Source organism: Pogona vitticeps, chromosome 2, assembly GCF_051106095.1.
Source record: "Pogona vitticeps strain Pit_001003342236 chromosome 2, PviZW2.1, whole genome shotgun sequence".
Classification (NCBI taxonomy): Eukaryota; Metazoa; Chordata; class Lepidosauria; order Squamata; family Agamidae; genus Pogona; species Pogona vitticeps.
The window spans coordinates 241,958,539-241,972,108 of NC_135784.1; the positions used below are offsets into that span (position 1 = coordinate 241,958,539).

Below are 13,570 nucleotides of genomic sequence, written 5' to 3' on the forward strand. Positions count from 1 at the left end.
TTCTCTACAGAACAGTAGAAAAGCTTCTGTGTTTAGTGAGATTCCTGACTTGGAATAATCATTCTTCCCTCAGCCCCCAGCATGTAGAAAAGAGAAGATTGGTAGCCAGTTACATTGCCTTAAATCCTTTCCAACTCTTGTTAATATTTTTAGCTCTACTGTTGAAGTCTCAGTGTGTAGGAGGAGGATAACTGCATGTGTCAGGTAACAGGTGGTCTAGCTGTGCTTCCTCTTCCTTCAGTAAACATCAGGATAAAAGAATGGGGCCTGCTGGGCAACTGCAGTTAAAGTCTTGGGAAGATAGAAATAAAGGTCACCAGGCTGTGCAGCATCCTAAATATTTTATATAATATCTTTTTTCTTGATGTGTGAAGCTAGTGGCTGAGAATTGAGTAGACTTCCCATATCTCTGGAAAGACTTGTGGACATGTGTGTAAAAGCCAGTTCTTCAGAAAGGTTTCAGTCACTTTTCTAGTATGATAGCCAAAAAACTAAACCCAGATTTTATCTGTGTAGAAAAAGGCTGACAGAGTTGTTAGCGGTTCGTATTGAAGTCTCCATTGTAATTCAGAACACCACTGAAAGGAGCAAAACATGCAAGCTAGGAGCAGAGGCAGGTGTAGTCCTATGGTCCCCTTTCGTGTGGTTTCCTTGAATGCATCCTTAGCTTTCCCCATATAATTGTGTGACTTTCATTCAATACTGAAGGAAAATCAAGCTGGCCTTGGTAAACCATTGTGTTCTGGCAAAGTCTAACTAATCTTGTGTGGTCTCATCCTGAGTGGCTAGGATCCTGCAGGTAGCTCTGATTTATCCCTGTATAGGTACTACATCAAGATACTGAACTGGTTTGGATTTAGGCACTCCTACTCTTCACCTCCCCCTCCCCCCCCGGAGCCACTAGAAGGAATTTGTCTTTCATTTCAGATTATCTGTGACTTGCCATATTATTTGAAGGCGATTGCCTACAGTTAAAATAAATTAGCTAATTTCAAAAAGTGATTTTTGAAGTTCATTTGATGTTGCTGATAGCTAACATTAACTGTAACTGAGACTTGGAAAATATATTTTTGGACTACAGTTCTCCAAATTTCCCAGTCAGTGTGACTGCAGGCAGACTGAGGGATTCTAACAGTAACAGTGAGATCTAGATAGGCACTAAGATGGAAGGGAAAACCTGATCTCCATTTTGTTTACACCACAAGAAAAAGAGACCAAGGTGTGCCCATTTTTGTCCTAGCTATGACATGTATCTAGCAGTGGAAAAGTGATATCCTTTTGTTGTTATTTTTCTTGCCTTAAATCCTAGTTGCAAAGAGGTCTTAGAAAAAAACTCAATATGTGTTCACTTTGCATTGAAAAATCCATAGAAGAAAATTGCTGATAATTTGGTTCTTTCTTCTCAGGCTAGACTGAGATGTGATGCACTATGGTAGCGTTGGCAGTTTGAATTCCTATGCCTATTAGAAACTCAGTATTTCCTGTAATCAGTTGTATAGTATGCATTATTTCACTCTTTTTTCTCTTCCCTATAGGCCATGTGTTTATACTGTGGGGTCTCCAATAAACAACAGGGCCCTTTTTCCTTGCCAAGAACCACCCGTTGCCATGTCAACATGGCAAGCCACAGTCCGAGCAGATGCAAGCTTTGTTGTTTTAATGAGTGGTGAAAATGCAGCGGAAGTGACAGAATCTGAAGAAGGTACAGCATGTATTTGCCATCTTAATATATGGTACAAATTGTAATTTGAAAAGTGTTTTAATATTGGAATATATTTCTTCTCATAGCCTTGTGAGATTCTGAAGTTCTTCTCTAATGCTCACCTTTCTCTGACTCTACCCCTCTCTGCTGCCCATTGCATGATTAGTTTTTTCCCCTTCCACATGTCTCATTCACATCTGCTGAAAGGGATGATACACTAAAATCCTGTGCATATTTGCTGAGAAGTTATTTGAAAGAGAAGACATTCCTTATTAATAGCAGTGCAAAACATTAGGTTGCAGATTGAGAACATTCGCCTTAATAGTTTATATTTTGGTGCCCTCGAATCAAAGTCATAGAGTAATGGAATTGGAAGGGGCCTGTAAGGTTTTGAAGTCCAGCCCCCCTTGCTCAACGCAAGAATCCAGGCCCATCTAGATCTGGTTGTCTGGTTTGCTCTTCAGTGCCTTCAGTGTTGGAGCCCTAACCACCGTTCAAGGTGATTGGTTCTGTTGTCCTACTGCTCTAACAGAAAGTTTTCTCCTGATATTCAGCCAAAATCTGGTTTCCCGTAACATGAGCCTATTATTACATGCCCTGCACTCTGGGATGATCAAGAACTGGTCCTGCCCCTCCTCTATAGGACTATCTTTCAGGTATTTAAAAGGTGTGATCATATCTCCCCTCAGTCTTATTTTCTCAAGGCTAAACATGCCCAGTTCCTTCAGCCTTTTCTCATAGGGCTACGTATGTTTCCAGTCTCCTGATCTTCCTTGCTGCCCTCTTTTGAACTTATTTCAGTTTGTTGGCATCCTTCTTAAAATGATTAAAATGATTTATTATTATTATTCATGAACTTGATGCAGTATTCATGATAGGGCCTAACTAATGCTGAATAGAGAGGGCAGCTAGTATGTCACGGGACTTGGAGATGATATTTCTGTTAATGCAACTTAAAATAACATTTGCCTTTTGCAGCAGCCACATCACACTGTTGGCTCATGTTTAGCTTGTGATCTACATCAATTCCAAGAGCTTCTTTCTCTTACTATTTCTGTGCCATTTGAGCTCAGTAATGTGCACTTGGTTTTTCTTCCCTAGGTGTAGAACTTTGGACTTACCCCTGTTAAATTGCATTCTGTTGTTTTCAGCCTGTACTCGAGCCTATCAAGGTCTTTTTGAATTTTGTTCCTGTCTTTCGCAGTGTTAACTGTGCCACCCAATTTTGTGTCATCTGCAAATTTGAAAGGTATTCCCTGCACTCCATTATCCAAGTTATTCATAAGAATGTTGAAGAGCACCAGGCCCAGGACTGAGCCTTGTGGTACTTCACTTGTTACTTCCTCCCATTTTGAGAAGGAGCCAATGATAAGCACTCTCTGAGTACAATTCTGTAACCAACTGTGTATCCACATGTTAGTTGTTGTATCCAGCACACACTTAGTTAGCTTGCTAATCAGGATATCACAGGCCACTTTGTCAAAAGCTTTGCTCTAGTCAAGATATATTATAGCTATTGCATTCTCACCATCTAGCAGAGAGGATATTCAATTAAAAAAATGAGATAAGATTAATCTGGCAGGATTTGTTCTTGACAAATCCATGTTAGCTTCCAGTTATTACTGCATTGTTTTCAAGGTGCTTGTAGAGAGATTGCCATATACAGTGGTGCCTCGCTTAACGAGTGCACCGCTTAACGAAAAATCCGTATAGCGATCCCTCTTTGGGGATCGCTATACGGATCAGCCCCAATCGCCGCACTCGCTTTGCGACGATTGGGGCTCCGGCAGCCATTTTGGAGCCGCCGAACAGCTGATCGGCGGCTCCAAAATGGCCGCCGCATGACCCGAAATGGCCCCTATCAGCGTTTTCGCGCCCTCCCCTTGCTTAGGGAGGTCGCGAAAACGCTGCGGGGGGGCATTTCGGGCCATCCGCGGCCATTATAATGGCCGCGGATGGCCCGAAATGCCCCCCCGCAGCGTTTTCGCGACCTCCCTAAGCAAGGGGAGGGCGCGAAAACGCTGATAGGGGCCATTTCGGGTCATCCGGCGGCCATTTTGGAGCCGCCGATCAGCTGATCGGCGGCTCCAAAATGGCCGCCGGAGCGAAAACATCGCTGGAGGGGGTAAGTTTAGACACTTATTGGAACGCATTAAACTAAGTTTAATGCGTTCCAATAGGTTTCCCTGCCCCGCACAGCGATGTTTTCGTATAGCGAAGGTTAATCCGGAACGGATTAACCTCGCTATACGGGGCACCACTGTAATCTGTTCCAGAATTTTTCCTGGGATTGATGACATGCTGACTGGTAGTTCCCAGGTTCCTTCTTTTTGCCCTTTTTGAAGATAGGGACAATGTTAGCCCTCCTCTAGTCATCCAGCACTTCACCTGTCCTCCATGATTTCAAGAAAAAAAAATAGGCAGTGGTTCTGAGAGTTCTTCAGCCAGTTCCTTCAATACCCTTGAATGCAGTTTATCCAGTGCTAGGTGTGGAACTTGGAGATTTGAACTCATTCAAGGTAATAAGGCATTCCTTGACTATTTGTGTATCAATCTTCAGCTGCAATTCCGTCTCCTCAACTTGCACATCACACTTGTCTGGAGGGTCTTTTCCTTGGGAAAAGACTGCACTTAGATAGGAATTGAGCAATTCTGCCTTTTCTTTGCCATCTCTTATCATTTTTTCCATCTCCATTAAAGAGCTGGACCGCTTCTGTCTTTTGCTGTGCATGCATCTGAACCAACGCTTCCTTGTTGCTGTTAGCAACCTGAGCTCAGTCTCAGCTTTTACCATCCTAACATCATCCTTGCAATTCTTTACTACTTGCCTGTACTCTTGCTTTGTGGTCTTGTCTTTCTTTCTCTTCTTATATGTTCTTTGTTATTTTCAGGCCCTCTCTGAACTTTTTGTGAAGCCACATTTGTCTTTTTTCTCCTGTCTTCTGCCTTTTTTTCTTATTGGAATTTTTTTGTAGTTGTGCTTTCAGAATTTTATTTTTAAGAAGCTCCTTCCCCCCAAATCTTGCATTCCTTCTGCTCTTAATATTTCCTGCCATGGGACCTTACTTATCATTCTTCAGAGTTTATTAAAGTTGGCTTTCTTAAAATCCAGTATACATGTGCAGTTACACTCTACTTTTGCTTCTCTTGAAATCAAGAACTCCAATAGAACCAGATAATTTCCCCCCAAGAGTTCCCCCCACTGCTATTTTTTTTCCAGAATTTATCTCGTTTGAATCAAATCAGGATAACTAATCCTTTAGGTTCATCCTCTATTTTTTGTAAAATAGGCATCATCATCATCATCTTCGAGCTGTAGAGCTGGAAGGGACCCTATGGATCATTGAGTCCAGCCCCTGTCCAATCAAACTCCCCATTTCTGGTTCTGCAGCCAGAGACTTAAGCCACTGAGCTATCCGGCAGTTATCACAAGCCAAGAATTTCTTGGAAGCACCATACTTGCTAGATTTTTACCTCCCAAAGGATATCAGGATAATTTAAATCTCCCATCATGTCTCTTGGAAATCCTTGCAATTTATTTTTCGAAGGTATCACCTGCATCTTCTCCTTGATTGGTCAGTCTGTAGTAGATATCATCACATTTCTTTTTTTTTTAAAACCCCAATTATATTAATCCAGATGCTCTTGATAAGACAACCAAACTCATCCTGCTGTATTTCTCTGCAGGAAATTTTTGACATATACTGTGACTACCTCCCTTTCTTTCTGTTCTTTTTGAACAATTTATATATTATAATTGCTGTATTCTACTCATGGGAGTCATCCCACCAAATTTCAATTTTCTCTATCAAGTCATGTTTACCCTCCTGAACTTAAATTTCTGTTTCTTCTTGTTTGTTTTTCATACTTCTGATGTTGTATATAGACATCAGAGACTGTGTGATTTGTAGCCTGTTTTCCTTCATACATTTTTATGAAGATTTGTTTTGAGGTACCTTTCTCATACAGTGGGGTCTTGACTTGAGAACTTAATCCGTATTGGAAGGCGGTTCTCAAGTCAAAAAGTTCTCAGGTCAAATCTGCATTTCCCATAGGAATGCATTGAGAACCATTTGATCCGTATCTGCTCTTTTCCGTCCATAGAAATTAATGGGAAGCTGCCATTCTGCCTTCAACCACTAGAGGGGGGATATTTTGTTTCTTTTTTTCTTAGGTCAAGAAAGGTTCAGGGAAGGCAGGGAAAATACAGTCCAGGCAGTACAGTACCAGGCAGTCCGAAGACTGTCTCCCAATCCACTCTCTAAAAGCTGGAAGGAGTGAGGAAGCAGACAGGCACCCTTTTCACTGGCCAACAGTTAACTGAAAGTTCACATTTTGCACTTTCCCTGCCTCCCACGTGGGTTTTTTCAGTTCTTAACTCAAATCTAAGTACTTAAGTCAAGTCAATATTTTCCTTTGAGAGCGGTTCTTAAGTCAAAATGTTCTTAACTCGAGCCGTTCTTAAGTCAAGACCCCACTGTATCAGTAATAAGGGATTATGACTGTGATTTATTTTCACATGAAATATATAGGCTACAAAAAAGAAGAACACCTGTATCAGTTTGAGATAAAGAAAGAAGGGAGATGAATTAAAAAATAATTGTAACCTTACAAAACTAGAGTAAAATATCTGAGAAGCTCACTATGTAATAGGTTTCATCCGTTATAGCATGTAACAGTTAAAGCATGCAGATGTACAGTGTATATATGTACAGAATAATATAAAGAGCAGACATTTATTTCTTTATGATTTATATTATACTAAAAACTGATTTTGCGTATCATGGGCTATCAAGCTGCATCAGAATTAAGACAACTCGAGTAGCGTTTTCAATATAGGTAAGATACAGTAGTTTTACCTGTGGCACCAAGTGAGTTTCTGTGGCCAAATGGGGATTCGAACCCTGGTCCTCCTGAGTTCTAGTTTGTCACTACACACTACTCTACTGTGGCTCTTATATGTACTGCATGCACACATGATTTGATCAGGTTGTTATCTGCTTTGAGAGCAAATTGTGGTGTAAAAGTGATATATAAATATAATTGAATGAATATTTTGCTGGTACTTTCCTTTCATATATAAAAATGAAGCCTCCATTAAGAAAGAAGAAATATGTTGAGATGTGTGTATGTGTGGCCTAGATAAGTAAGAAGTGGTGAAAGAGTTTTGAGAAACAAAAAATATACACCTATTCATGATTTAATGGTTAGGAGAATATAGATAACAGTCTATTGTCCTTTTGTACAGTACTTTTTATTGTTTTCAGGGTATAATGCTTTACAGTTCTTATGTTATTGTGATCACATGCACGTTCTTCAGAAATAAATTATGTTGACATCAGACAAATAAATAAAGTTAGACATCCACTCAAACTCTTTAATAAAGGAGTGGTGGGGACAATATTTGTGGAAGGGTTCTATAACTGGAATTACGTAAATGAAATGCTACACATTTCAACAGTTCAACCAATTCTAATGTTACTTTGTTACTCAATGCTTTTAAAAATGATCTGTACAAAGTATTGCTTTCCTTCCCATTAAAGCTTTGCTGATACTTGATTCAAGTAAACGGATCTCAGTGGGGTGAAGTTGCTTTGAAATTTGGACAGTTTAATCATGGGAGGAAGAGATTCAACATGTTGCTGCTTAGTGTGCCATGACTGATGTCAATATTTCTTCATTTTAGTACTAATTACAACCCGCTTTTCCGAAACAAAGCTGTGTTTTCTGTTGCTTTGGAGAACAGAAATGATCCTTGTTTATTTTGTTTAGTATTTCCAAGAAGTCATTTTCTCCCTTTAGTAATTATACATTACTTTAAAGCTCCCTTCCCCATTTTGAATCTTAAATGCAATGTATTTCTAATTACGCAAATATAAGAGTTTATGTTATAGTAACAGAATTTGCTGTGTGCAGATATCGATGTTTTGAACCAGTGAGAGTGCTGACGTAATTCCTTTGGCTGAGAGATATAAAGGCCTTTATTCTATTGTGTGGGATGTAGCACTCTTAGCCACCTTTTCCACTTTGTAAAGCCTACATACGATGAAGCCGGCTCCTTTCAGACTCCAATTGATCATGTATTGGCTCAGGAGCATTTGATGTGTGCAATATCCTCAAGGGGATGGAGCTAGTCATCTGTGTTCCCACAGTGCCTTCATGCTCATAAAAAATGCCTGTGGAGGATTTTATAATTTGTTATTATCCTGGATGTAATCCTCTAGCTAAAAGTATTTGTGACAGCTGCAGATTAGTTAGTGGGTCACCCTGGGAGTTCCCTGCATCAGCCACTTCAACAGTGCTTCATACTCTTGGAAAATGTGACCTATCAGATTGAATGCAGCATTTGGAGAAACTTATGTAAAGACCATGTGCACCCCATTCCTGTAAATCACTTGTGTGTGTGTGTGTGTGTGTGTGTGTGTGTGTGTGTGTGTGTGTGTGTGTGTGTGAGAGAGAGAGAGAGAGAGAGAGAGAGAGAGAGAGAGAGAGAGAGAGAGAGAGAGATTCTCTGGAGCAGTTTGGTAATTGCTTTCTAGCCACATTGTCAACCAACAGAGGTGTAATGTTTCTCTATTTCAAAAATTTAAGTATTCCAAGGGCATTGCATGATCTTTATAAAATCTTTAGTTTTGCTGATAAACTGAACCAGAAAACCCACATAGTTACCCGACTACCTGACGAACAGATTGCCTGGCTGTTAGAGGGTATTTACAAAACTTTTTAAACAAGGATTTACAACCCCATTCCATAATGATAACTTCAAACTATAACACATTTTAAATAAAGAACTGTCATCATAATGAAATTCTTTTAAAAAGAGTTTAAAGAAAAAATCTGCTTAAAAGTTAAATTAAATGTGTTTAAATTAAACCATTGATTTTAGACACTCTGAAATCCATGAAGAATTGCTTTCACTTCATGGCACTTGTGGCCAATGTCTTTTGTAGCATGATTCAATTTTTAATTTGTTATAGAGAGCTGGGCTTCGTCTCTGAAGTGGCTAAGTTCAGTGCTGGATTCTTTTTAAAAGGAAACTAAATTATGTAGTCCTCCTCTCAATATAATAGTTCTTGCTGGAAGGCATAAAATCAAACTGATGTTCAGTTTTAATGTCAATAAAATTATCTGAAGCAGTATGTAATAAATCAGTATATGGTAATAAGTTTACTTGAAATCTGTGAGAATGTGTTCCCACAGTAGTGGGTGATGTACAGTCTTCTAAAGTTCTTCTGAAGATAGTTGAACTTGCAGTAATAAACATGATATGCCCAGCAGTGTTTTACATATAGAAATAGTATTGTTTCAGGGTACACAGATTGCAGAGAATCTTCCCTGAGTTATTTATATGCTCCTTTCCTTGTAAAACCATGAGAAACAATTGCTGCAAAGTTACTAGCATATGATTACCCCACTCCCCACCCCCAGGAAACATGAGGTACAGTCTAAAGTCTTGTCAGTACTTTGCATATCAATTTGGACCATTTCATTGCCATGTGAAAATGTGTATTGCATCTATGAATATTTCTGTTATTTCCACCCTAGGTGGTGCTGTGTCCAAGGGAGTTTAAGTGAAATATGCAAGGATGTACTATTGAGACAATAGATAACAACAAAGCTGTAAAAGGAAGTTGTTGATTTAGTGTAATGGGTGACAAGGCACAGGATACAATAAAAAAGTAGGGTTAAAGGACAACAGAGAAGACGCATCAAGTTCAGTTTGATTAATTTCTTTTAAAATCCTGGAAATAACAAGAGGTGGGACAATAATACACATGTAATAAAGATCATAAGAAAAAAAATCACAAGTAATCTTATAATTTTTTTTTTGAGGAAGGAACACACACAATAGAAACACCAGACAGATTTGTAAAGTAGCTTAGGAATTTCCTACAGAGAAATGCCACTGGGAAAATAAACTGTAGATCAACAGGAAGAGACCTTAAATAATAATTTATATAATGATTGGGGGCAGGATAGGGTGAAAGGTAGGTTGCGGTCTAACTGATGGGTCACTGGATATTGTGAATAGGTTGACAACAATTCCTGACTCCCAACACTTTAGGGAAAGGAAAGAAAGATGTAATAGCTGATCTTGTAACTGCTTATTTTGTCTCTTAGCCTCAGTGTCACTCACCTATAAAACAGGAGTACTAATTGGTTAATGTTATTTATTTATTTAAAACATTTATAGCCCACTGTATTTCACCAGATCTCAGAGCAGGTTACAGAACTATATAAAACAATTTTAGAACATAAAATAATTAAAACCTATTCAAATCAAGCAATTTAAAACAAAGAATTAAAACATTAAATTCATTCCATTAAAACCAGTCTTTACTCAGCTCTACTGGTCAGTTAGAATCTCGGAGCTCAGTAATATTTTAAGCCCAAAGTCTGCCCACCTCAGCTTCAGAGCAGGTGTCTGTAATGTTTTGAGGCCTAGAGATACGAAATCTGTATTTTTAATGTTGGCATATGATGTTGGTTTCAGATCTGTAAGTTCACTTGGCATTGCAATAACTAAATGATGAACATATATGTGTGAGCAGAGACTTCACTTCCACACAGAATTGTGCTAGGATGTCACCAATCATTTAACTCCTAGACTGTGCAAGATACTTTTGCTCAAAGCAAGATTGTGAACTTGTTTCTAGATGGCTGGCTGCTTCAAGGGTTTTTATAGATCAAAACAACCTGTGCCTCTAGCGTTGTTTATATCCAAAGACAACATACACAAAATGCAACTTAAAAAACCATGTTGAATTACTACATTTAATTTGTAAACAAAGCCCCCCCCCCGGAGATCCTACTTGATGGCAGTCCTTAGTATCAAATGGGTTGTACTGGATCGTTTTAGCAAGAGGAAGAATGTGGTGTGGGAATATATCTGATTGCACCACCATGAGACCTCTGCCTAATGAAGGAAAGCCAGTGATGTACAAGCTGAATGCAAGCCCATGCAATGTCTCTTCTCTCCTTCAGCTCCCTAGAAACTCTCCTCCCTGTGCCAGAGCATCTGGGAGACATAGCAGATATTTTGGAGTGTGTTTTATTGACTTTATTAACTTTCAATAAGTGGTTTTATGGATCTTGCACTTCTCAAACAATTTCCTGGTTCTGGCAGTCCGTCTCTCGTGCTAGTGACCAGTAAGGCCGATTTCCAATGTTCTGTATATTCCCTCCAAACCTTCTGCAAAAATTTTTTTTAGTGTGAGGGAGGTATAAGGGCTGTGGGATGAGGAGAGGAAAGGAATGATCATGTGTATGGCCCTTCAAGCAACACTGCATTTCACCCTATGTGTTTATAACTTGTGCATCTTACTTTTTCAGTGTAGATGGTTAGAATACATTGGCCATAATCCTACTACTTATAAGGCCATCTTTTAAGACTTAGTGGTGAATTGCTACTAGTAAAAAAGTCAGTTTAATCATTTGGTGTCACACAGTCACAGGATTCAGTATGCAATACCAAAAGTCTATGTTTACATCTCAACTAGTGACAGTTTGCCACTGATGTTTACACTAATTATGTTAGCATAATTCTTCAGCTGGATCCCTGCCATTATCTTATACAATACTGTTAACAGCACAGTGGTGCCTCGCTTAACAGGTGCCCCGTTTAACGACAAAATCACATAGCGATGAGGATTTTGCGATCGCTTTGTGATGGTCTGAATGGGGTTTTTTCGCTTTGCAATGATCGGTACCCTGCCTCACTTACCGATCATCGCAAAACGATGATTTTAAAACAGCTGATCGGCGGTTCCAAAATGGCCACCGGGTAAAAAACATGGCCGCGTGCTGTGTTTAGGGACGGATTCCTCGCTTACCGGGCACCCAAAATGGCTGCCGTATGGAGGATTTTCCCTTAAAGGTAAGTTTGTAGCCCACAGTAACACATTAAACAGGTTTTAATGCATTCCTATGGGCTTTTTTATTTCACATAGCGACGAAATCGCTTTGCAGCGATTTTTGCTGCACAGATTATCGTTGCTATGCAAGGCACCACTATATAGGAAATAGATGGTCTGGAAATATGCTTGAAAAGGCAAATCACAGCTTCTGGAGATGCTGGGAGTTCAATGTATGTACCTTATGCCCATTTTGCCTTACAGTATAGCAAAGGCCTGGTTGTTGTGGGTTTTTTGGGCTCTTTGGCCGTGTTCTGAAGGTTGTTCTTCCTAACATTTTGCCAGTCTCTGTGGCTGGCATCTTCAGAGGACAGCACTCTGTGCTCTGGTTTTGTTGGCTTGGGAGTGAAGTATTTATGGCTGTGAGATGGGCTTTTGTCTTTTCCTGTAGATGGGTGGGGGAAAAAAGACAAAAAGACAAAAGCCCATCTCACAGCCATAAATATTCCACTCCCAAGCCAACTACACCAGAGCACAGAGTGCTGTCCTCTGAAAACGCCGGCTTTGGCGAAACGTTAGGAAGAGCAACCTTCAGAACATGGCCAAAGAGCCTGAAAAACCCACAACAACCATTAGATCCCAGCCGGGATTGTGGTCTCTAAAAAAAACAAACCCACCACTGGGTAAAATCAAATGTGACCAAGGTAGAAGTCTATTTGCATAATGGGACTTTTCCATCCATGTCCCCTGCACATTGCTAGATGGTTCACCAACTCTTCAAGCAAATTTTGAAGGCCTGTGGTGGATTACAGGGAAAGGAGGGGGTGTGCCCCTTTAATCACATCAGTGGTAAAAACATCCCTATTAGTGAAACAACTTGGTTGTATACTGTGCATTGTTTTAATTTTAAGGGGGAGGGGAACCAAATCCAACTTTTTTGCATGTTGGGTGATTGTATCCACAAGCAACTTTTTAGATTTAGGGATTCAGTTGCCATTGCGGTGGATAACCTCTACCCTTTTGCTTCATAGGTGAGTTAAACTGGTTTTATTACGTGACCATGCCAATGCCAGCGTCCACCTTCACGATTGCTGTTGGATGCTGGGCAGAAGTTAAAAGCAAAACTTGTGCAGTAACTGCTGTTCAGAGGAATGATGGGTTCTTTCCACTGTTCTCAAAGACGGATGTCAGGTTGGTGATTACAGTTGAAAAATATGTACTTTACAGAGCATTCCATTTCTTCTGTTATACAAGAAAATGAGTCACCAGAGCAAAGTAACAATAGGCAAACATGTTCAATCAAAGCAAAGGAAAGCCGTACAAGATAAATTAGTCCAGTGGGTGAGGGTGTGTAAGGGTGTGTTGCTTATGTAAAAAGAAAGTGTTTTTTGAGCAATGAAATTAGTTTTTGCATGGATTTGCTTTAGCTGAAGTATATGAAAACTGAACTCTGTATAGTTTAAAAGTTCTCATGCTGCTTTTCTGCATATACTTCTATTTGTTTGTGGCTCACTCAAACTGTTCTTTTTTTAAACTCAAACTGTTTGTTTATACAGACACTTTGGTTAATGATTGACTGATTGCAGATGTTCTCACAATTGTATTGGGAAAAAACTGAAATTGAACTACCTAGGGTTTCCGTAAGTTGGAGACAATTTGATGGCATATAACAACAAGAAGCATGTTCAGCTTAGCAGTCTTGTGTTAGATGTAGCTTTGCTTTAGCTCTCGGTCAAACAGTTATTTTAAGGGACACTTCTCTAGCTATGGTGAAATACAGTGCTTCGTCTTATAAACGTTGAACTGCTTATAATGTTAAGTTTTAAAAATCTGTTTGCTCTTCATGGCCTTGACCAATGTATTTATTTAATCCAGTGCTCCTACTTCTAGTTTTACATGTTTTTAATCATTCAATGTATTTTAATCAGTTTTTAGTTTAATTGTTTTTTAATGTATAACTTACTGCGTTTTTAACCCTATTCTTTTTGAATATTGTGAGCCACCTTGAATCCCC

General features: G+C 39.4%; 1 protein-coding gene across 16 annotated transcripts in view; it reads left to right on the plus strand.

Annotated features, from left to right (window-relative positions):
- Window positions 1–13,570, plus strand: part of AOPEP (aminopeptidase O (putative)) — a 234,245-nt gene that overhangs the window by 20,613 nt on the left and 200,062 nt on the right. For all 16 annotated transcript variants that reach the window (XM_072992329.2, XM_072992325.2, XM_072992323.2 and 13 more), the window contains 2 exons: window positions 1,536–1,702; window positions 12,588–12,747. In XM_072992329.2, coding sequence (XP_072848430.2) covers window positions 1,536–1,702; window positions 12,588–12,747 — 327 coding nt within the window. The remainder of the gene's footprint in view (window positions 1–1,535; window positions 1,703–12,587; window positions 12,748–13,570) is intronic.